Source organism: Saccopteryx bilineata, chromosome 2 (genome assembly GCF_036850765.1).
Source record: "Saccopteryx bilineata isolate mSacBil1 chromosome 2, mSacBil1_pri_phased_curated, whole genome shotgun sequence".
Lineage (NCBI taxonomy): Eukaryota > Metazoa > Chordata > Mammalia > Chiroptera > Emballonuridae > Saccopteryx > Saccopteryx bilineata.
This window is the reverse complement of record NC_089491.1, coordinates 113,423,741-113,448,811: the sequence shown is the minus strand read 5'-3', so window position 1 is coordinate 113,448,811 and position 25,071 is coordinate 113,423,741. Positions and strand designations below refer to the sequence as shown.

Below are 25,071 nucleotides of genomic sequence, written 5' to 3'. Positions count from 1 at the left end.
AAATCTTTCATAAGTTTGAATCGAATTTGAGCTTCCATAAATATGAATGGTGGGAACTAAAACCTTTAATATGCATTCTATGTAAATGAAGTAAGTTGTTTTTTCTCTTTTGTTAAAAAGCAGTATCACTGTAATTTCACACTTAAAAAGTGGGCTTGAAAAATAAATAAAAAGTGGGCTTGTGCCCTAAAAATTAACTAGACTCAAATTTTAACTAAAAGCAGTGTGGTGTGATAGTTATGACAACGGCCTTCAAACTACCTGAGTTCAAATCCCAGGTTTGCCACTTAATGGTTAGTTACTGTTTGTGTACCTCAGTTTTCTCATCAATAAAATGGTAAGCTTCAACCTCTCAGGGTAATGATTAAACAAATTACTGTGTATAAAGTACATAGAACAGTGTCTAGCAGGTGATAGTTGATGTTTACATACAATGGTCTTTTATACCATGCAGCACAATACTTATATCTATCCTACAATCAGTATAATTCCTTGCTTGAAGAAGCATAAATGCACTAGAATGAAAAAGCTTTTTTTTTTCAATAAAATTCTCAACATTATTCCTTGGCACTACCCCCTTATGAGTCTCAAAGGGCAGGAGCCATAAGACTAAAGTCATATGTGTGTATCTGATTGACACTTTACTCTGGCTTTTGTCACTGTAAAAAGAAAAAATGCATACACCTTATAATCTCATACCATAGAAAGGATATTAATACTATTAAAAAACAACCAAATTTACATCTTCTTTCCTTCTGGACTGTCTACTTTTGGAGAACAGGAAGCAGGTGGTACTCATCTTTGAATCCCCAGTGCTTGGTACAATTCTATCAATTTACCTTAGTTTTGGAGATTTTTATCACGCACTCAGCCCACAGGCATAGTGCTATCCTCAGGGTCTTGTGTAAATTAATTCATACATTTTCAATATTCGTTAATACTGTAGAGCTCACAATTTAAAATTGAGGAATCAGACCTGTGTTCTGCCTCCCAGGAGCATGCCTTCGCCTTCCCCTGCCCACCTTTACCAAGGACATGCATCTCCTAAGCTCTAGGGACCCCACGAGACTCGCAACAGATGCTTGCAACTGGGGAGCAACAAGCAGCAGCTCCTCCTCCCAGGCTAACCCCCTGAGCCTGTCTCCAAGGCCCCCTTTTCTCAAACCTTCCTGTGAGCTGACTTCAGCCCCGCCCTAGCTTCTTTCCTTTAACAAATCTAGCGAGCCAAAGCAGCCCTGCCTAGCCTCTCCTGTTGCTTCTTCTAATCTAAACCCTTCCTTATTTCAGTCCCCAGCTTTAGTAAGCATACTCTCAAAATAAACAAAAACTGTGAGTAATCTGAAATCAGGTTTGCTTTCTTTTTATTGAGAATCTGAAATGTTCTATAGTGATTCTAATTTTTAAAAAGGTTAAGTCCTCTCTACACTTCTGTTCTATGGATATTCTAACACACTGGAGCAGGTACAAGACAAGGCTGACTTTTAGAAAATAATTCTATATGGAGAGCATTCTGTTGACTTTTTATCAGTCAGGGTCCTCTCTCACTAAAATCAATAGAAAGCTAGCCTGGCCTGCGGTGGCCCTGTGGACAGAGCATCGACCTGGACTGCCCAGTCAAGGCACATATGACAGACAAGCAACGAACAACTGAGGTGCAGCAACTATGAGTTGATACTTCTCACTCCCCACCCACTTTCTCTCTCCGTAAAATCAATAAATTGTGACCTTTAAAAACAGATAAAATTCATAGGAATTGGGCCTAGGTTAGAATTTCACCTCTGAATCTAAAGATTTTAAAACTTGGTAACTTGTAATACTCTTTGGCCATGACACAATAAAATCTGTAAGGGCTTCAAAGGATATGACTTCAAAGAGAGAAAGGAGCATGGTTGTATTGCTGGATGTAACAATCAAGCTTCCAGGTTTTCTATCTTTAGATAAATTTTAATTGGTGTAACCGGTTTAAGACCTTTGGAGAAAATGTGTCCAAGTAAACTTTTAGATTAAAATTCTACTGCAGGCCATCTGGCCCCCCAGAGAGGTTTAAACTTACCTCTCCCACTGAAACATCTGCAGGTTTTCTTGGGTCAGGATATGCTCACCTGCTCCACATGAGTTGTGGGATATAAATTTATGTTATGTGTGAGAAAGTACTGCTATTTTTTAAAAATTACACAGCGCCCTGGCCGAGTAGCTCAGTAAGTAGAGCACTGTCCTAGTGTGCCAAGGTCGTGGGTTTGATCCTCATAGGTTAGGATACATACAAGAAGCAACTAATGAATGCACAACTAAATGGAACTAAGTGGAAGGAGTTGATTCTTCTTTCTCTTCCTTCTCCCCCATCAAATCAATGGGGGAATTTTTTTTTTAATTACACAGCAAACAATATTATTAATGTTCCTAAAAGTAAAAAAATAAAAAATCAGTATGTCTCTCTTTAATGACCTCAACACTTTTCTCCATGTGAATGTTGGAAGACAAAAACTAGTATCACAACAAAGAACACCAATTTTTTCCTTTTTAATAGCTTCTACAAAGTGTATTAAAATGTTGAAACAAACTTTCTGACAAAAACAAAACAAAAAAATGTTGGCTTATCCATGTTTCTTTGAAAATCCTTTTGCTCCTCTCTGGGAATAAAATTCCTTCCATATTGCTAACACAGCGAGTAAAAACTTGTAACCTATTGCTGTGCTTCTCATTTTATTACTTGCACATTCTGCTATATACTGATATAAATAACCTTCAAATCTAAATTAATCATTAAACTCAATACATACTTACACCCATTCTCATTCTTTCTCTACATTCCATTTGCCAAAAACAAAAACCCTAACAAAAACAATGCTTAAGTTTAACAATACCCATTTTCTTTAAAAGAACATTAACTTATAAAGCATCAGAGGTAAAAAGCAACTTGCAACATTAAAACTATGACTTTCAAACTTAAAAGTAACAGGAACAATCTTAACTTTTTCCTACGTTAGTACTAAAACTATACAAAATTAAATGAATACTAGACTGTATGTTCACTAATAGGTTAAAAGTTACATATAATTAAGACCATAAGATTAGTGTATGTTTATCACACCTGACTTGGATTTAGATTAATCAACATAATTATTTCAACCTGACCAAGCAGTGGCACAATGGATAGAAGCGTTGGCCTGGGATGCTGAGGACCCCAAGGTTGCCGGCTTGAGTGCAGGCTCACTCAGCTTGAGCGCAGAGTCACCAGCTTGAGCATGGGATCATAGGCTCAGCTGCAGCCCCCCAGTCAAGGCATGTAGGAGAAAGCAATCAATGAACAACTAAGGTGCCACAATGAAGAGCTGATGCTTCTCATCTCTCTCCCTTCCTGTCTATCTGTCCCTGTCTGTCCCTCTTGCTCTTGCTTAAAAAAAAAAAAAAAAAAATCATAAATTTTTAAGGATAAGTAGTTAAGCTGAAACAACTCTATACTAAAGTACAATCATTCATACCCATTATGTTACAAGTAACAAGTCAATAAGAAAGGTATTGTTCAAATTTTTATTCTGATGCAGTATGAGAAGTGGTCTTTTAAATCACTGAATCTTATGGAAAATAAACAGCAAATAAATTAGCCCCATTAAAGTAAAAGGTCAGCTAATGTCCAAACTTAAGGATAGAAGAACCACAAATAAACTTCGATTCTATAATCTTCTTTAAGAAGTCGAAGTCTTTCAAACAACTGCAATGAACTGGTCCAGAGCATAACAGCATAAGGAATGCTTAACAGGGATGGTGATCAGGGACACGTTTCCTGCAAGAATTACACAACACAAACTTAAGAAAAAATCAATGGTAAAAATGAAAAGCATGTTTATAATCAAAAGTTTACATTAAATACAAACACAGCTAGAATCCTACCTAATTTCATTAAGACCATACAACCCAACTCTCTTTAAGAGGTTTCTACCCCAGAATAACCCTTAATATCATTTTATTAATCTGTAAATTTGAGGATCTGCAGTAATTTAGCAGTTCTTGACTTCTTATCCAATCTATTTAACAAGTATGTTATTTCCCAGAAAATGGTTAAAATTCATGTTTCCAACTAGTAAGTTGTTAGGAAATTTTGTGTTAGGGCGTTTTACTAACTCAAAGACGGTTACTCCCAACCAAAAGTTGTAAAATGACAAGGCTTTGGGGCCTCCAGTTGAAAATCTCTGGATCACTCTTCTAAATGAAGGAGGCCAATGCCAAACAGGTAAGGTGGTGAGGGGGTCAAGTATTTTGCCGACAGTCTCTTGCATCTTAGGTGTTAAAACTTTTATCCCCTGGTAATCATACAGTCAATGGCTCAGGAATGTGGCATGGTAGGAATACTAGTGCCATTTTTTACTTGATGTCTGTTAAAGAGGCTAGGGCCTGAAAAACACTGCTTCTAGAGGCAAGCACAACAGTTAAGAGAAGCAGGAAAGCATAAAAATAGACCCAAGGAGTACAGTACACTGGATTATATAAAGAAATAAACCATACCAACCTCAGTAGCTTATGGGAGTATGACTAGGATGCTAAAAGGTGTCAAAACAGAAAAAGTAATCAAGTAACTGTCAAAGGGCACTGATCTGGAAGAGGTGTCCTCTGGATACCATTAATTAGTATAAAAAGAAATCCACAGCCTAGTATATCAGAATTTCTAATACATTTAATACTTAAAACCTCTAAAATAAGTGTTACCAGATCAAGTAAGGTATTACAGTGTGTACTTCAAAGGTGTTTGAGGGAACTGAAATATTGTGAATATTTCTGAGTGAATGTGATTATGTAACCTTGACCCCAAGTCAGAAAGTTAAACTGAACTGCTTCCTCTTGCTATCATTCTGCTTAAAAGACAACAGAATACATAACTTCATTTAGCCATCTTTGGTGGCACTATTTCCAAAAAGACTGTCAACTTCTCGTTCCCTCACCAATTTTCCATTTCAAAATATGGAAAGCTTGTAAGGGAAGTGCTCCTCATTATCCTATTCTCCCAACACCAGAAGCAGAGAATCTCTAGATTTTTTAGCCCAGTCCTCTTTCCACTACATTGCAAAAGACTTAATTACCATTTTATCTGTTCTCTCTATATCCAAATCACTATTTTCTACTCTTCTTCCTTTAATAGTATTAGGATAGCAGCCACTCATAGAAACCCATGAAGAAGAGTACTGCAGGGTCCTGCCCCAAAACATCCTTTGTAACCAAGTGCATTTAAGGCACAATTTCCTGGTGACATTCCTACTTCCCTCTTGTTACTACAGATGAACTTCCTATGCTCCTATCTAAAACCAACTCTGGGTCCTGTCCCTTCTTGCAGATACTCAGTGAACAGCTTCCCCTCGTCTGCATCAGTCATTTCCTCACTCTAGGAAATTGCTCCACTTAAACAAACTGAAGTTTCAAAGTAAAGATCCATACTCTTCTAGCTACTATCCCTCTTTTCTGCTTCCATTCAAAAGACTCCTCCAAAAAGCAGTCTACATACATATCCTCCAATTCCTCTTTCCCACCCCCCTCCACTATACTAAAACTGCTTGTCAAGATTACCAATGGCCTGTTATTAAAGCTAAATTTTAAGGTCAATTTTATCTTACTTGACTTTTTTGCATCATCTTGGTAGTTGATCTTTCCTCCTCCCTAAATCCTTCCTTCATTTGGCTCCTGAACACACATTCCCTTAGTTTTCCTCCCACCTCAGTAGCAACCCCCTACAGCACCCCAACCTTTAGTTTATTATAGAAAACTTCAAATGTATATAAAAGCAGAGATTTCATCATGAATCCTCATGTAGCCATCACCTAGTTCAAGTAATTACCCAACTTTACATTCCAGTGTCCTTCGCTGGTTGCTTTAAATCCTCCCAAACTTGCAAGTGGAATTCTCCAGTGCTCAGTCCTTGAAACCGTTCTCCTCCTTTAGCTGCTACATTCACTCTCTTGGGGACTGGACTAGTCTAATGGCTATAAATACCACAGAGAGGCTGACAACTCCTAAATTTATAACTACAGCTCCAACTTCTCTGCCAAACTAGACTCAACTACCCAACTCAATCATTAAAAGGCATCTTGAAATCCCAAATTGAAATCCCCTTCTTCCCTACAAAAACCTTCCCCATCTCAGATAAGAGAAACTCATTATTTCCCCCTAAAAAAACCTTGAATTATTCATAATTCTCTTTCCTCTCATACCCTGTATCCAACCCATAATCAAATCCTGCTGGCTCTACCTTCAAAATACTCTCTTATCAACTACTTCTCATCACCTTTACTTCCATCCCTGGTCCAAGCCACCATACTCTGCCATCTCCCTACACCACCACTAACAGGTAAAATAAACAGTTTTGCTACCTACTAGTAGGAACAATTAAAATTATTAACTGAATTTTTAAAAGTTAAGATTTTCTGGCCACTTGACTACTTTCATATGAGTTTTAAAAAGAATTTTACACCTTAGAAAAACTGCTGGTATTGTCAGAATATGTAAGGAACTCTGCTCATTATGTGCTTAAGAATGTCAATATGGAAAAGTGTACCCAGGACAGAAAATGACTGGGGCTAACCCATCATGGTAAAAAGATATCAGTTCTTACTACTACACACCCACAAGCTCTCAGGTTCTTGATCTTTCCAAGCCTAGCTCTTTCTGTGCCTTTTCAATCCTGAGAGCTACTCTATCAAATATATGGTAATGGACAATGATTTGACTTTGGGTGATGGGTAAATAATGCAATCAATAGTCACAGGCTATAGAGATGTATACCTGAAACCTATGTACTTTTGCTGATGGATGCCATCCCATTAATTTCTAAAAAAAGGGGAAAAATAACTTGCATAATACTTTTATCTAGGCAAAAAATGGCTCCACTTCCATCAACTACCACTATTAAATATACGCAGCTATTTTCTGTTTCCATGTTAATAATTTCTTCTAAGCAATGTTTTATAAAGTACTATAATACCTGGGTGCTGCTTTGATAATGTTGTCAACACGTAGAATCACCTCTGCTGCTTCAGCTGCACTCAGAAGAACTTGCCGCTTCACTTGGAAACTTTCTGTTATACCCAGTATTGCCATATCGCCAATCGTACCTTCCTTCATATCTGAAGAGAAAAAGCATTTACTAAATAAACAACTACAGTTTTAGCAAGTATCAAAACATCACTAATAACTTATAAAATTAATCCTGTGACGAAAATAAAATTACACCTACTCAACTCCATTACTCAAAAAAAGCCTTAAAAAAAAAAAATCAAAACCCTAAATATACCAAATACAGATTATTTGTATTAATGGTGAGCAACTATGTCAAATTAAAAAATTTATAGAAAATACTAGATCACTTATCTTAATGTACATATATATTAAAATTATTACAGAAAAATTTACTCATCACTAATTACCATGAATTCTTAAGAACGTGCAGAGAATTTATTAAGTCATCTATTTCTCTTCTTGTAAGAATTCTACTTTATCATCATACAGACCATTATTCTTCAGCTCTCTTGTCCAGTGGCAAGATTATCTACTCTCTAAGACTGCTCCTGTAAGAATAGTTTGTTGGGATATTTTTCAATCTGAATTAAATCTGCCCTTTTGGCCACTTTTATCTATATATCAGAGACCTGCACTTAAAAATGTCTCAGAAAAAGTTTACTGTGAGATTAGGAGTCAATGCTGATTTTAAGAGATACAGGAAAGTTTACATTTATTTCAGAATGTAAGTACTGTTTATGTACTTAAATTCTACAGTTAAAATACAACAAACTAGTTACAACTCTTCTAACTAGATTTATATACCCTTTATGGAATAACAAAGTTTTGCAGTGTTGAGAATATGAAGTAAAACATTTTCCTAGAATATGTAATGCTTACAAAAGGGCCACAGGAGTCTTTAATTTGGTTATCATGAGAATTCATCTTCGGGAAAAAAAAAAGGGATAAAGAGTCACTCTAACTACAAGGTCTCCACTGATTCCTTACCTAGCCCGGCGGTCGTGTTGCCTTCGCTGTGGGCTGCTCGGAGCTGCGCCACCAGGTCTGCACTGTCATAGCCTGCGTTGTCAGCTATAATCGTTGGCAACTATGAGGTGAAGAAAACAAAGGGTTAAGGTCTATTCTAATATAGCTCATTTATGCGTAACTAAAATAGCTTTTCAAAATTATGTATTTGGAAAAATAAAACTCTACACTTCCTTTTAATTACTGCTCGTAAAGAAAATAAACTCCAGAATCAAATTTAAAAGCAGTGTGAACCAACCAGTTCTTCTCAAATCCAAAACAAACATATTCTATCCACGTTAGAAAAATATACTTTTTTTTCCCCCCTGTATTTTTCTGAAGCCGGAAATGGGGAGAGACAGTCAGACAGACTCCAGCATGCGCCCGACCAGGATCCACCTGGCACGCCCACCAGGGGGGGATGCTCTCCCCTCGGGGGGGGGGGGGGGGGGGTCGCTCTGTTGTGACCAGAGCCACTCTAGCGCCTGGGGCAGAGGCCAAGGAGCCATCCCCAGCGCCCGGGCCATCTTTGCTCCAGTGGAGCCTCGGCTGGGCTGCGGGAGGGGAAAAGAGAAACAGAGAGGAAGGAGAGGGGGAGGGGTGGAGAAGCAGATGGGCGCTTCTCCTGTGTGCCCTGGCCGGGAATCGAACCTGGGACTTCTTCACGCCAGGCCAACGCTCTACCACTGAGCCAACCGGCCAGGGTTAGAAAAATATACTTACTTAAAAACCATCAATGCCAAGAAAATATAACTTCAGATTTCTTATTTTAAACTTACCATTCTCAGCGCTTTAGCGTAAGACTCCATTGCAACAGCTTCTTTACCTGGTGTTCTACTGGCCAGCTGTGTCACAGCATGAGCCATCAGCATCTCAGAACAGCCTATGGATGAAAAATCCAGTAAAATAGCATTATGCTTAGTTATCTCCAAAACTCTAAACCACTGACTTCCCTTAAATGTCAACCATTTTAAGTGCAAAGGCAAAATATACTTTTTATTAAAACCACTTATAATTTATACTATACTTTTCAAAAATAAAATGTTTTACCTCCTCCATAAACTGTTCTAGAATCCTTCACAGTTTGGGCAAGAACACAAAGAGCATCATGCAAAGATCTTTCCGCTTCATCTAAAATTTGTTGCGTGGCTCCACGAAGAACAATAGTACAAGCCTCACCTGATGTTAAAAAATAACATTCGTATGTCACAATGAACACTTAATTATAAAACATAAAATCTGCCTTCTATTATTTATGTAGATGTTAGTTTTATAACTTTGTTTTGAAAGGTGATGTCTTCCACTGGTGCATAAATTTTTCTAACGATCCATGTTCATAATAGTTCTAAGTTATCAAAAAATCAATTATGTTGAAAATACACTGGTTGCAAAGGTATGATTAATATAAGGTTGACGTCAAAAGATATCAAAATCAACATATATTGTACTTCACAATAACTAAAACCTACCATTTCCTAGTAACTATGTAACTGTTTGTTTCACTTCAACAGTGCCTAGCAAAGAGTTAGGAGCCTAAATAACCAGGACTCACACGATCACTCACCAAGGGCTACCCCAGAAAAGTGAATGAGCTTGTCTTCCCCAATCATGACTTCCTCAATAAGCTTACAACTTCCAAGCTTCACTAGTTCTGGGTGGTCAAAGGTAGAGGCAATTTCACCACCTACAAACAAAAATTAAATGCACAACTGGTTTAAAATTTGTTTTTTAATAAGCAGTAATGAACAGATAACATTTTTTTAGGTTGATTGCTTATTATATGCCAAACACTCTTTGAAGCACCTCATATAAATTGGATGATTAGTCTTCATAGCAATCCTAATGAGACAGGTCCCATTATTATCCCACTTAGAAATGATGGCTTTGGCTGAATAGCTCAATTGGTTCAAGCGTCATCCCGATACACCAAGGCTGCAAGTTCGATCCCCCTAGTCAGAGCATACATACAAGAACCAACCAATAAATGCATAAGTGGAAAAACAAATCAGTTCCCCTCTCTCTAGAACCAGTCAAAGAAGAAACAGTAAAACTAAAGCAAAGAGTTTAGTTTCCCATCCAAAGTTACACAGATTGAACAAATACAGTAAAGCTGGGATTCAAATTCAAGCAGTCTATAGCTTCATATCCTTATGTATACATTGTGTACTACTAACCCCCAAAGGTTAAATTGAAACTTTAAAATTTACTTGTAAGTCTGAGTTTAAATAGATTCTCTTCTGAATCTAATCCAGAAGACCAGCATTCTTATGACACAATTTCCCAAAACAAAAATGAAAATATCTGACTAGTCCTATTATGTCAACAGATGTACACACTCTAGGAACAGCTTAAACAGTGAGCACTTGATATTGCTAATTATCACAGCAACTAAAATATCAGAAAACCCCAGTAACGCCTAGAAAAGGGGGAAATGTATATTGGGACTTTCCTAGAGCAAACTTAACTGAGGTGTCAGAAAGTAAATTCATTTTATTCCATGTCTTATTTCTATTCCTATTTTCCATCTTCCATGCCATAAACTGAAAGGACCAGCAATTTCCTTTCCGGGTTAATTAAACAAAAGGTAGAGATTCCCATTTTAAAACTCTCCAAACAGAATTCAACATTCTCAGTGGATTTACATCTCAAATCCCACTCTCCTTAATTCTCATTGCCAGATTCCAAACCAACTTTCCAACCTATTCACATTCATTTTCAAGGAACTGAAAATTAAGAGAATAAAGGTCTTTAATACTTAAGTTTCTCCAAGGCTACTTAAGAGGTTCCTTTAAAAACCACTACTACAGCCTGGCCTGTGGTTGCACAGTGAATAGAACAGCAACCTGAAATGCTGAGGATGCTGGTCCTAAACCTTGGGCTTGCCTGGTCAAGGCATATACAGCAAGCAATCAATGAACTACTAGCCTGACCAGGTGGTGGCGCAGTCAATAGAGCATCAGACTGGGATGCCGAGGACCCAGGTACAAAACCCCAAGGTCGCTGCCTTGAGCAAGGGGTCACCCACTCTGCTGTAGTCTCCCCAGCCCCCATCAAGGCACATATGAGAAAGCAATCAATGAACAACTAAGAAGCTGCAATGAAGTATTGATGCTTCTCATCTCTCTCCCTTCCTGTCTGTCTGTCCCTATCTTTATGTCACTAAAAAAAAGTGAACAAGTGAAGCAACTATGAGTTGACACTTCTTGCTTCACCTACCCTCCTCTCTAAAATCAATCAAGTCTTTAACCCCCCTCAAAAAAACCCTACCACAATACAAAGGACAAGTTGCACTCTACATCATTTTGATTTAGATACCTTTTCTGTAAACATAATTTTTATTCCACACAACTGGGATTGATTACATCACTCATACCTCCTCTGAAGGGTGTTGGAGTATACTAACTTTTCATCATACGTTGCTGGACTGTTTCATTTATTTCAATATTTATTACTTTCAGAAATTTTTAAAAATTAACAAAAGCAATGTTTAAGTACTTGACTCACTCTCTAGGATATAGTTAACTGTTCAGTGAAGGTTATTATCATAACTGTACTACAATACATAATAAACTAGGTAAGACATAAGATTCTTTTAAGCTCTATAGACTTTATGAATAACACAAACTAGTGGATTTGTGAGAAATAATGTAGTGTGTACCTTTAAAACACAAAAAGGAATCTACGCCAACAGTAAGTAAATCTGGCATATAATGTATAAAAATAATGAGCAAGATATGCAAAAAGCATAAATCAGATTTCAGAATAACTGTTTAAAGTCTAAATTCCTTAAAGGGATGTCTCTGTACACTCAGCAATGAATTACATATCCAGTTGACACTTCAACATGGTTTGAACTGCATGGGTCCACTTTTAAGTGGGCTTAAAAGAACCTGTGCAGTTCAAACCTGTTATTCAGAGTCAACTTTTTCCACTGCAGTTGGGTATGAAGGGCCAACTCTAAGTTATTAGAGTCAAAAGTTATATGTGGATATTCAACTGCCCAGAGTTGGGACTTGCCACCCCAACCAGCCCCATGTAGTTCAAGAGGCAACTGTACTAAAACTCAGGAAATGCAAGAGTGATTATTACATTTGTTAGAAATTCATGACTTATTTCACCTGACCTGTGGTGGCGCAATGGATGAAGCATCAACATGAACAAAGGTCCCTGGTTTGAAAATCCCAGGCTTGCCCAGTAAAGGCACACACAAGAAGCAATGAATTGATGCTTCCTACTCCTCTCCCCCCGCCCTCCTCTCTCTAAAATTCAGTAAAATCTTTTTTTTTTTTTAAAGGACTAATTTTTTTTTTAATTTTTATTTATTCATTTTAGAGAGGAGAGAGAGAGAGACAGAGAGAGACAGAGAGGAGAGAGAGACAAGGGGGAGGAGCTGGAAGCATCAACTCCCATATGTGCCTTGACCAGGCAAGCCCAGGGTTTTGAACCGGCGACCTCAGCATTTCCAGGTTGATGCTTTATCCACTGCGCCACCACAGGTCAGGCAAAATTCAGTAAAATCTTAAAATAAAAATTAATGCTTGTCCTCCATACCTGTGACAAGAGCCAGGCGTTCCACACCTGCAAAATCTGCATGTTCAATAGCCATAACACCAGCAGCACCAAAGAGCTGTTCAGGATAATTATAAATTAACTGCCTATAAATAAAATACATAAATACATTGTTACTTCACAAGATAAAATAATTAGACTAAAAAAAGGGAAGTTTATCTAAACAATAATCAAAGAAATGCAAATCAGAACAAGATACAATTTCTTACCCATACAATAACTTATAAATTGCAACACTAGTGCATCCATGCTAATACTAATTTTTTTTTCTTTTTCCTAATTTAGTGAGAAGGGGCGGCAGAGACAGACTCCCGCATGAGCCCCAACTGGGATAAACCCAGTAAACCCACTAGGGGGTGATGCTCTGACCATCTGGGGCCCTTGCTCCTTTGCAACTGGAACCATTTTTTAGCGCCTGAGACAGAGGCCATGGAGCCATCCTCAGCGCCCAGGGCCAACTTGTCCCAATCGAGCAATGGCTGTAGAAGGAGAGAGAGGGAGAGAGGGAGGGAGGGAGAGGGAGAGATGGGCGCTCCTCCTGTGTACCCTGACTGGGAATCGAACCTGGGACATCCATATGCCAGGCTGATGCTCTACCACTGAGCAAACCAGCCAGGGAGCTTTTCATTTTTTTATAATGCTATTGGTAGTATAAACTGGAAAACAAACAGTAACACATTCAAACTTTATCAATTTTCATATGCTTTAATTCCACTCATGAAATCTACAGCAAGAATTCTGTTATACAAAATAACAAAATTTGCCAGTGACCTCAATGCTCACTAGGAATATGTGTACAAGTTACAATTTTTAAATCATAAAAGTTTGTAATTTTAAGCAAAAATACTATACACTGCTAAATTTAAAAAGTGAATTACAAGTTTATAGCATATGATCACAACTAAGAGAAAAAGTGAAACTAGAACCACACACACACAAGTCAAAGGAAAGAATTCCTAAGGTAAGACCCTAGATCAGGGGTCCCCAAACTTTTTACACAGGGGGGCCAGTTCACTGTCCCTCAGTCTGTTGGAAGGCCGTACTATAAAAAATACTATGAACGGCCCTGGCCGGTTGGTTCAGTGGTAGAGCGTTGGCCTGGCGTGCGGGGGACCCGGGTTCGATTCCCGGCCAGGACACATAGGAGAAGCGCCCATTTGCTTCTCCACTCACCCCCCCCCCCCCCCCCCCCGCCTTCCTCTCTGTCTCTCTCTTCCCCTCCAGCAGCCGAGGCTCCATTGGAGCAAAGATGGCCCGGGTGCTGGGGATGGCTCCTTGGCCTCTGCCCCAGGCACTAGAGTGGCTCTGGTGGCAGCAGAGCGACGCCCCGGAGGGGCAGAGCATCCGCCCCTGGGGGGCGTGCCGGGTGGATCCCGGTCGGGCGCATGCGGGAGTCTGTCTGTCTCTCCCCGTTTCCAGCTTCAGAAAAAATACAAAAAAACCCCCCAAAAACTATGAACAAATCCCTATGCACACTGCACATATCTTATTTTAAAGTAAAAAAACAAAACGGGAACAAATACAATATTTAAAATAAAGAACAAGTAAATTTAAATCAACAAACTGACCAGTATTTCAATGGGAACTATGCTCCTCTCACTGACCACCAATGAAAGAGGTACCCCTTCCAGAAGTGCAGCGGGGGCCGGATAAATGGCCTCAGGGGGCCGCATGTGGCCCGTGGGCCGTAGTTTGGGGACCCCTGCCCTAGATTCTGTTTCTCCTTAATATTTTTCTATTTTCCCAAATAAGTATGTTACTTTCACAGTAGGAGTAAACAGAACATCTGTTTTCAAGTTTGTAAATTTAAAAAAAGAAATTATAATCAGAATAATGTACTGCTAGGTAAAATGTGTCTTATCAGATTCATAGATTAAAGAGAAGATTAGAAACTTAACTTTAAAGAGCCCACATTTGACTTAAACAATTATTTCTCACCAAACATTATCTCTCAAGAGTTAACGGCAGCCATTTCACTGAAATGTGCTGTTCCTCTTGGTCTTTTCCCCAGACAATCCATAAAAGTCTTAAATACTGACACTTAACAATACATGAGAAAGGTTTACACACACTTTTTCATACAAATTAAAAGCCTTAAGTCTTAATATTGTCATCTCTTCATTCTTGTTTTATTTTTATGCTATTAGTTTTTAGCTATTTCAAATCCCATCATTTAATTCAAAATTAACTCTCTCCTCCAAATATATGTAACTATAGCCAAATCTAATAACATAATGCCAAATCAAAAGACTGTTACTGTTAACGTAAAATGGTTTGGTAAAATATAATTACAAAATATCACTAAAATTATTGTAATACAAATGCCTTGCTGCACAATTTTATCTGGAATAAACAGTAGTTCCTAAATAAATCACTAACTCAATAAGGTATTTCCATAAGCCTTTTCAGGAAAAAATCCTTTCTTAGACTGTTACAAATATTGTTACCACAAGAACATACAGACCTGTTAATAAAGCAATTTATCCCATGTTTAAGAATTCGTTCAACTTTCTCCTTCATTTTTTCCTTTTCTGCATGTTCTATTTCAGCAACCTTTGCTGTAGAATCGACTCTTACACGGGAACCAAATATCTAAGACAGAGGAAAGCAGCAAAACAACATCACTTTCATTACTCTCCAGAGTCCGATAGCATGTGTAAATATTGTTCTGTAAAGACACCAAAAAATGTGTGTGTACACATCCATATATAGTCTAAGCCAGGGGTCCCCAAACTTTTTACAAAGGGGGCCAGTTCACTGTCCCTCAGACCGTCGGAGGGCTGGACTATAAAAAAAACTATGAACAAATTCCTATGCACACTGCACATATCTTATTTTAAAGTAAAAAAACAAAACGGGAACAAATACAATATTTAAAATAAAGAACAAGTAAACTTAAATCAAGAAATTGACCAATATTTCAATGGGAACTATGCTCCTCTCACTGACCACCAATGAAAGAGATGCCCTTCCAGAAGTGCGGCGGGGGCCAGATAAATGGTCTCAGGGGGCCGCATGTGGCCCGCAGGCCGTAGTTTGGGGACCCCTGGTCTAAGCTTTGTGGTGCAACTGATTCCCAGCCCAAGTTTATATAGCAGCTAACCATCAGTTTCAAGAAATATAAACATACCTTTATTTTGTCTGTATCCATACCGGTATTTGCAATAAGAATCTTAGCATTTTCAATTCGCTTTGGTTGATTTACTCCAATTTTTTTATCCAACAGGAACCCTAAAATATAAGGATAGAATTGTATTAAATAAAGGTTGAATTAATAATTCTTACAAAGTTGTTCACTTTATCAAATTACTTTCAAAGAACACATTTAGGTCTAATTTAAAACTTTAATGCTTAGACTTGACTTAGGGTGGTGAACAAACAATAGTGTCACACAATAGTGTACAGATGATGTGTTGTAGAACTATGCACCTGAAGCCTGTATAATTTTGTTAACCAGTGTGATCCAAAAATTCAGTGAAAAGAAAAAAAAAGACTTTAGTGCTTAAACTAAGCCTAAGCTCCTAGACCCTATAAAGCATTCCATTTGAACAGTATCACAAAAATCAATTTAGCATGTCATTTAAAAACAATGTGAAACAAAAAAATAAAATAAAAACGCATGAAACAAAAATTTAAGAGCAGAGCACAAATATTAAAAGTATGGTATTCTGGGCCCTGGCCGGTTGGCTCAGCAGTAGAGCGTCCGCCTGGCGTGAGGGGGACCCTGGTTCGATTCCCGGCCAGGGCACATAGGAGAAGCGCCCATTTGCTTCTCCACCCCCACCCTTCCTCTCTGTCTCTCTCTTCCCCTCCCGCAGCCAAGGTTCCACTGGAGCAAAGATGGCCTGGGCGCTGGGGATGGCTCCTTGGCCTCTGCCTCAGGCGCTAGAGTGGCTCTGGTCACGGCAGAGCGACGCCCCGGAGGGGCAGAGCATCGCCCCTGGTGGGCGTGCCGGGTGGATCCCGGTCAGGCGTATGCAGGAGTCTATCTGACTGTCTCTCCCCGTTTCCAGCTTCAGAATAAAAAAAAAAAAAAAAAAAAAAGTATGGTATTCTGAAATGCTTATTTCAGATATAAAGTATACTATGTACATACAGAAGGATATAGGTTGCAATGTACAGATATTAAGTCCACTATCATTAGCTTAAACCAATGCAAGACAAAACAAGCTGTGAAGCTTCAGATACACAGGATATTGCTAGAGATTACTGAAATTTTTAAAGAACTGAGGCTGGTGATAAAAATGACAAAGTCATGGATAATGGAGTCAGACAAACTTGGCCCCAATCATGTCCCTGATGCATATAGGCTGTGTACAAAACCTTGGACACCTTAAACCTTCCTCATCTGTAAAATGAGAATATAACCAGTGGCATAGATATTAATTACCTTCCTAGGGCCCTGCAGATTTACACCTATCACCTGAACACAGTACTGCGTCTCCCCCCAGGCTTCCTTTAGATGCACATATAACTTATTTTACTAAACCATTATGATCTTGGGTTTTCTGCTCTATTTTAAGTAAAATTACTGTTAGAATGCTGGCACAGAGCAGACAAACAAAGAATGGTAGCTATCCTTGTTTTATCTTTCCCTACCACTAGGAACTATGAGAAATGCTACAGAGCCCTTGCAGATAAAGTCAATCAAGAATATTTTCAGAATTGTTACTCCCTTGGAAGACACAAATAACATGCAGCAACACCGGGAATCTAAATAATTGGCAAAGCAGAAATTTTAAGTATAACTTACTCCTTTCTTTTATTCCCTACAGAAGAGAATGCCTACACCATCTTCTATAGGCCATTTTGTTACATAAATACAATGTAAAGGTATTTGGAAAATTCCTACTTTATAAACATATACTAGTACTAGGGAAATAGCTATTGCCAAGACTCACTTATCACTCTTTAAGAACACCAAGAACTATATCTCAACATCTACCAACTAAATCAGGGGTCGGGAACCTTTTTGGTTGAGAGCCATGAACGCCACATATTTTAAAATGTAATTCCATGAGAGCCATACAACAACCCGTGTACATTAGGCATTATCCAATAAAAATTTGGTGTTGTCCCGGAGGACAGCTGTGATTGGCTCCAGCCACCCACAACCATGAACATGAGCGGTAGGAAATGAATGGATTGTAATACATGAGAATGTTTTATATTTTTAACATTGTTATTTTTATTAAAGATCTGTCTGCGAGCCAGATGCAGCCATCAAAAGAGCCACATCTGGCTCACGAGCCATAGGTTCCCGACCCCTGAACTAAATGATTTAACACAGATTCTTCCTGGAAAACACACGCAATCCTGAAAAAGCACCATTTGAAAATAGCAGATTTCTAATAAAAGAAACTATAACTTTTATTAGTGAAAATATCCTCAAAATATAAAGCAAAATCTAGATACCATCAAAGAAATGCTGGGATGGTGTGAGATGAAGGACATTGTCAATTTAACAAATAGATGATAAAAATGGGTGCTCCCCACCCCAGGTCCATGTTTTTCCTCTCCCTTACTTCCTCCCCTCAAGACACAGTATCTTTGACTCTTTCTCCTAGGCGCCAAAGGCCCTTCTTTAACTTCTGTAACGTGGTTCCTGAGCCCATTTCCTCTACCTTTATGACTTTCTAAATACAATGTTACAATTAAAGAAAAAAATTACTAAAATGGTTGCAATATAATTCCTGTCCTAAAGACAACTTTCCTGGCTTTGTCAAATATTATGTCTTTTTTTTTTTTTTTTCGTATTTTTTTTCTGAAGTTGGAAACGGGGAGGCAGTCAGACAGACTCCCGCATGCGCCAACCAGGATCCACCCGGCACGCCCACCAGGGGGCGATGCTCTGCCCTTCTGGGGCTTCCCTCTGCCGCAATCAGAGCCATTCTAGCGCCTGAGGCAGAGGCCACAGGCCATCCTCAGCGCCCGGGCAAACTTTGCTCCAATGGAGTCTTGGCTGTGGGAGGGGAAGAGAGAGACAGAGAGGAGGGGGGGGGGGTGGAGAAGCAGATGGGCGCCTCTCCTGTGTGCCCTGGCTGGGAATCGAACCTGGGACTCCCGCACGCCAGGCCAACGCTCTACCACTAAGCCAACCGGCCAGGGCCTTCAAATATTATGTCTTGACTAGATAAAACAGGATTCATTATTTAGTTCTCAACATCTCATCAAAGCTTGTTTCCCCATATTCAACATACACACATACCTTCATCTAAATAGGAATCCGCCAGACTTCCTCCTAGCTTCTTGATGATGTGAATTGCCTCCAAATTACCAGAGCCTTTCAATCTCAAAACAGCTTCTACAGCTAACTTAGTAAAGTGATCTTTGTGATGAGTAAGAAGTTTTGAGGATAATGTTGTTCCTGCAATGTTCATTAAATCTTGGCGGAATTTAACTTCATCAGAACTAAAAAACAACCAAACAAAAAAACTCATACGATTTTCTTAAAATGAAATGCTTAATTCTTAAATGTTTCTTCAATTTACCAACCCTATTTTACTTCACAAAATTTATTCAGATACTCATGTCAATAGATGATTTCACCCCAAAGAGTCAGGGCTTATGTGATAAGAATTAAACCTCACCAGTAAATCAAGAAATGCTAATTAAAGGATACTATTTTCCCCACAAAAATGACAGACTACTAAAAAAGAAAGACAAGCACACAAAAGCATACCAAATGTTGTCAAGAATGTGATGAAACAGGCACTGTTATATAGGTAGGAGTGGAAATTAGTACATTTTTTTCTGGAGAATTACTTGTAAAATACCTTAAAGCACTCATATTATCTTTGAACTCTGCAATACTTCTTTAAACCTTTTTCTGGGTAACAACTTTGTTACAACATAAAACTAAACATTGTCAAAACATGATCTCTGTGGAGGACCCGGGTTCGATTCCGGCCAGGGCACACAGGAGAAGTGCCCATTTGCTTCTCCACCCCTCTGCCGCGCTTTCTTCTCTGCCTCTCTCTTCCCCTCCCGCAGCTAAGGCTCCATTGGAGCAAAGATGGCCCGGGCGCTGGGGATGGCTCTGTGGCCTCTGCCCCAGACACTAGAGTGGCTCTGGTCGCAACATGGCGACACCCAGGATGGGCAGAGCATCGCCCCTGGTGGGCGTGCCGGGTGGATCCCGGTTGGGCGCATGCGGGAGTCTGTCTGACTGTCTCTCCCTGTTTCCAGCTTCAGAAAAATGAAAAAACAAACAAACAAAACAAAAACAAAAAAAAACATGATCTCTAACTATAAATAGGTAAATTATACTGCAGTGATATGATCAAGTGCCTATCTCAGTTAAAAATATTGTAGATAATACTTACACCCAAAAATGTGGATGTTGTTCAACTACATTAAAGAGGGCAATAACCCTATACACAACGCTACTATTTGTTTCACTTATTGTGATTATCTGGGCAAAAAATGAAAACCCAAACTTTAACTTCAGTGGCTACCTCAGGAGGTGATGTGGGGTTTTTTGCTGGGGCAGGATGAGGCAGCAAGATCATGTTTGGGTATGTCTTCCTTGTTCTCTAGACTTCGTGCATTGAGCATACTTTGAACAGAATGTCGAAACAGTAGTATTTTGGTATACCAACCCATGATCAACTGCAGAATTCAAAAGAGCCTGGCGTGCCGCCTTTGTAGCTTCTCTCCAACCCGCAATGATGGTCTGTGGATGAATCTTTTTTGCAATTAAAAATTCTGCTTCCTATTAATAAACAGTGGAAAAATGCTTGTCAATAGTAAAAATGTGGGATGGACATATTACTGACATTTAACCACAGTAGCAAAAATAACTAATAATATCAAGCTGGCCCTGGCCTGTTGGCTTAGCAGTAGAGCAACGGCTCAGCATGTGGATGTCCCAGGTTCGATTTCCAGTCAGGACACACAGACAAGTGACCATCTGCTTCTCCACCCCCTTCCATTCTCCCTTCTCTCTCTTTCATTCTCCCTCTTCTCTTCCCGCAGCCATGGCTCAGTTGGAGCAGGTTGGCTCCAGGCACTGAGAATCATTCCATGGCCTAGCCTCAGGTGCTAAAATAGCTCAGTTGCCAAGAAACGAAGCAACAGCTCCAGATGGGAAGAGCATCACACCATAGGGGGCATGCCAGGCAGATATAGGTCAGAGCACATGCAGGAGTCTGTCTCTCTGCCTCCCCACTTCTCACTTAATATAAACAAATAAATAAAGTAAAATAAAATCAAGTTGAAATAGCTCAGGTAGTCTTACCCTTAGTAATTCTGCTGCTAAAACTGTAACAGAGGTAGTGCCATCACCAACTTCATCATCCTGAACCCGTGACATATCTTAAAAAAAAAAAAAAAAAAAGAAATTATTACCTCACTTATATTTTATTCTCCCTTTTGTTTTATTTTTAATTTTTTAAATTGATTTTTAGAAAGAAAGGCAAAGACAGACAGAAACATCAAGCTGATCCTGTATATGCCACTATCAGAGTTTGAACCCACAACCTTTGTGTATTGGGACAATGCATTAACCAACAAAACAATCTGGGCAGGGCTGATTCTGCCTTTTAAATTACTTCTCTGTAGCTTACTTAATCCTCCAACTACAGTATACTCACTACTAATCAAATCTTACTTATCTAGGTTTCCTCAACTGATGAATTCTTTGGAACTATTCAGTCTGAATGCAATAGTTTTACCATCAATAACTCCATGGCTCTCCAGAAGCCTGTATTTTTATAATGACAGTAATTAAAAAGTGGACAACAGTTAATCAAAAGTACAGTAGGCCCTGGCCGGTTGGCTCAGTGGTAGAGCGTCGGCCTGGTGTGCGGGGGACCCGGGATCGATTCCCGGCCAGGGCACATAGGAGAAGCACCCATTTGCTTCTCCACCCCCCCCTTCCTCTCTGTCTCTCTCTTCCCCTCCTGCAGCCAAGGCTCCATTGGAGTAAAGATGGCCCGGGCGCTGGGGATGGCTCCTTGGCCTCTGCCCCAGGCGCTAGAGTGGCTCTGGTCGCGGCAGAGCGACGCTCCGGAGGGGCAGAGCATCGCCCCCTGGTGGGCGAAGCGTTGCCCATGGTGGGCGTGCCGGGTGGATCCCAGTCGGGTGCATGCGGGAGTCTGTCTGACTGTCTCTCCCCGTTTCCAGCTTCAGAAAAATAAAAAAAAAAAATGAAAAAAAAAAAAAGTGTTAACAAAACAGTATCCTCTTCAGACTTACCAACTAAAACTTTAGCTGCTGGATTGTCAACACCAATGTTTTTTAGAATAGTTGCACCATCATTGGTCACCATAAGAGAGGCATCTCGTCCAGTGCTTAACAAAATTTTGTCCTGAAAGAAACATGTTTGGCTCAAATTAAAATCTAAGTACCTCTTGACAGCACATGGGCAAATCAGTATTGGCATACACTGCTAATAGCTAAATATCATGAATGGCTGGCTATAAGGCAGTATTCAGTCAAATGTTTTCAATGCATACACCCCACAAGCAAATCTTGGTATCTACTCTTAAAAAAAACACTAGAACAATAGAGATATGAACAAGGTTGTTGTAGTACTGGAACAGCCAAAACAAAAGAAACAAATTGTCACTCAATACAACCATAAATGTAAACTATAAAATGATCAAGACTGAATATTACTTTACACTTAAAACAGGAGAATTTTAAGAAAGCAAGCTGCAGCCATGGCAGGTTGGCTCAATGGTAGAGCGTTGGCCCAACATGTAGAAGTGCCAGGTTTAATTCCCAGCCAGGGCACACAGGAGAAGCGCCCATCTGCTTCTCCACCCCTCCTCCTCTCCTTCCTCTCTCTCTCTTCTCCTCTCACAGCCAAGGCTCCATTGGAGCAAAGTTGGCCCAGGCGCTGAGGATGGCTCCATGGCCTCTGCCTCAGGTGCTAGAATGGCTCTGGTTGCAATGGAGCAATGCTCCAGATGGGCAGAGCATCACCCCCTAGTGAGCTTACCAGGTGGATCCCAGTTGGGCGCATCATGCAGGAGTCTCTCTGCTTCCACACTTTTCACTTCAGAAAAATACAAAAAAAACCCCCAAAAAAACAAAAACAAAACCCCCCCAGCAAACTGCAGAGAAGCTACATATAAATAAATCTATGAGCCTGACCAGGCAGTGGCGCAGTGGATAGAGTGTCGGACTGGGATGCAGAAGGACCCAGGTTCAAGACCCTGGGGTTGCCAGCTTGAGCGTGGGCTCATCTGGCTTGAGCAAAAAGCTCACCAGCTTGGACCCAAGGTCACTGGCTCGAGCGGGGGGTTACTTGGTCTGCTGAAGGCCCACGGTCAAGGCACATATGAGAAAGCAATCAATGAACAACTACGATGTTGCAACGAAAAACTGATGATTGATACTTCTCATTTCTCTCCGTTCCTGTCTGTCAGTCCCTATCTATCCCTCTAGCTGACTCTCTCTCTGTCCCAGTAAAAAAATAAAAATAAATAAAAAAAATTAAAAAAATTCTATGATAAAGTATTATGACTATATAAAAAAATACAGAAAATAAACATATTTATATAAGTGAACAAAGGTAACAAAAGATTTACATTCCACTGGTATCAGTGGTTGTCAGTGGGGACGGAAGTGGGATCTAATGGGACATCAGCCATACGGGTACTGTTTTAATTTTTAGTAAGGAAAAGATACCTATGTCTTACCTGTGTAATTAAGAGTTAAGCATCCAATATAGTACATTAATTACTATGTACATTTCCACTAAGGGCTCTAAAACAGTATCAAAACATAAAAACTCCATTTTCCTTACCATGCCCTTGGGTCCCAAGGTGCTCTTCACCAAGTCTCCAATAGCGATGGCACCAATAAAGGAAGACTGCAGTAAAAAATCAAAGAGATTATCCAAATCAGTTCTAGTCTTAAAATTGTATTAAAAGTACAACTGTACCTTTAAGAGAACGAAAACAAGGTTTACCTGACGAGCTGTCTCTGCTCTCTCTTCATCAGCTCCAGCCTTGAAGATGTTGACAGGTGCCAGGGAAAGGGACGCCTAAGGAAAATCAAGGACCAGTTTGAATGCCAACGTTCTTTTTAAATTTCATTTTTTAATTTTTCAATTAGAGGTAACATTCAATATTGTTTTTATTAATTCCAGGTGTCCAGCACAGTGGTAAAACATTTAATTTAGAAAGTGATCCCAGGGTAAGTCTAGCACCCATCTTAATGCCAATATTCTTTAATACATATTCTTAGATGCCTTTCATTAGACTTACAAGTAGGCAAAACAGAAAATATTAATTTACGGAATAGAGTGCTTTCTCAAATGGAGCTCTCCATCAGCCTGGCAGTCATTCATTTGAGGGAAAAGAAGGCGGGACTCCTAAATGCTGTATAAGAAGGCGACCCTGCATCTTGGATCTACATGTGCTCCAGAAATAAAAATTACACACTTAAGAGGCTGACTGTTCAGAATGCCAAGACTGGCGGTGACCGTAACCTAAGGGTATGGCAGGCAGGGTTTGTAGGCCGCTCGCCGGACAACCTCGGGAGGATGAGAGCGCGCGGCGGCGCGGCCGCCACCGGGCCGCTCCCTGCCCGCCGCCCCTGGCTCCGCCCCGAGGAAGGCGGGGCCTGCCTCGCCGACCCGCCCGGGGCACTAGAAATTTCCTCGCTTTAACTGAACCCCAGGCCACACAGTCCTGGACTGAGGAGAGGCCAAGTCAGAACAGGCCGCCGGCCTGGAGGTCCCCACCTCCCCCTGGCCCGCCCGGAGAGCTTAACCGGCGGGCGGGGAGCAGGCCACACTCCGCGGCCCGCACCATGTGCGGCGGTTCCGGGGGACAGACACAGGGAACCCGCGGCGCTGGAACGACAATAGGAAGCGGCGGGGCGGCAGACGCTCGCGGGGTATGGCGGTGCAGCGCCAGCAGGCTCAGGCTCACCATGGTTCCGAGGAGTTGACCACTCACGCTTCTCCCTCACAGCTAGCAGCCGGGATCCGAGGGAAGAGAAGCCGGATGTGACGACACACGCTCCACCGCCGGGGGCGGAGCCTCAGCCGGCACGCCGCTGCAATGTTGCCGCGCCCCCAGGTCGCAAACGCAGCTCTCCCCACTGGGGAGGCGGGGTCTGGACTCACGCTCCCCGCCCTGCAGCACCACCGGCTTGGGAGGAGGAAGGGGATGGTCTGACATTTTGCTGGGGCGGCCGTATTGGGAGCAGACACCCTAAGAATAAAAAAAGTTCTTGGCTGCGGGGCTTGCGCAAAACGGAGTTCCTTTATGCACGTTTTTCTTAAATTTAATCTTTAACAGCCCTGGCCGGTTGACTCAGTGGTAGAGCGTCGGTCTGGCGTGCAGGAGTCCTGGGTTCGATTTCCGATCAGGGCACACAGAAGAAGCGCCCATCTGCTTCTCCACCCCTCCCCCTCTCCTTCCTCTCAGTCTCTCTCTTCCCCTCCCGCAGCCAAGGCTCCATTTGAGCAAAGTTGGTCCTGGGCGCTGAAGAGGGCTCCATGGCCTCTGCCTCAGGCACTAGAATGGAATGGCC

General features: G+C 40.6%; 1 protein-coding gene across 1 annotated transcript; it reads right to left on the bottom strand.

Annotated features, from left to right (window-relative positions):
• Positions 1 to 3,517: 3,517 nt before the first annotated feature.
• CCT2 (chaperonin containing TCP1 subunit 2) lies at positions 3,518 to 24,578 on the bottom strand. The gene is made up of 16 exons (XM_066257645.1): positions 24,465 to 24,578; positions 23,498 to 23,572; positions 23,333 to 23,398; positions 21,775 to 21,886; positions 20,816 to 20,892; positions 20,178 to 20,290; positions 18,785 to 18,987; positions 15,707 to 15,807; positions 15,041 to 15,168; positions 12,559 to 12,662; positions 9,572 to 9,691; positions 9,058 to 9,186; positions 8,787 to 8,890; positions 7,990 to 8,089; positions 6,968 to 7,109; positions 3,518 to 3,784 (listed from the first exon to the last, which is right to left on the bottom strand). The coding sequence occupies exons 1-16, from the start codon at positions 24,465 to 24,467 to the stop codon at positions 3,754 to 3,756; spliced, it is 1,608 nt and encodes a 535-aa protein (XP_066113742.1). The 5' UTR covers positions 24,468 to 24,578; the 3' UTR covers positions 3,518 to 3,753.
• Between the last annotated feature and the right edge of the window lie 493 nt (positions 24,579 to 25,071).

What these genes read in the sequence shown, in the direction of transcription:
- CCT2 (XM_066257645.1), bottom strand. An exon ending in ATAAATTGCTTTATTAACAG is followed by an intron (nt 12,663 to 15,040) that starts GTCTGTATGTTC and finishes TTTTATTTATAG; the next exon opens with GCAGTTAATTTATAATTATC. An exon ending in ATTATCAAAGCAGCACCCAG is followed by an intron (nt 3,785 to 6,967) that starts GTATTATAGTAC and finishes TAATTCTTGCAG; the next exon opens with GAAACGTGTCCCTGATCACC.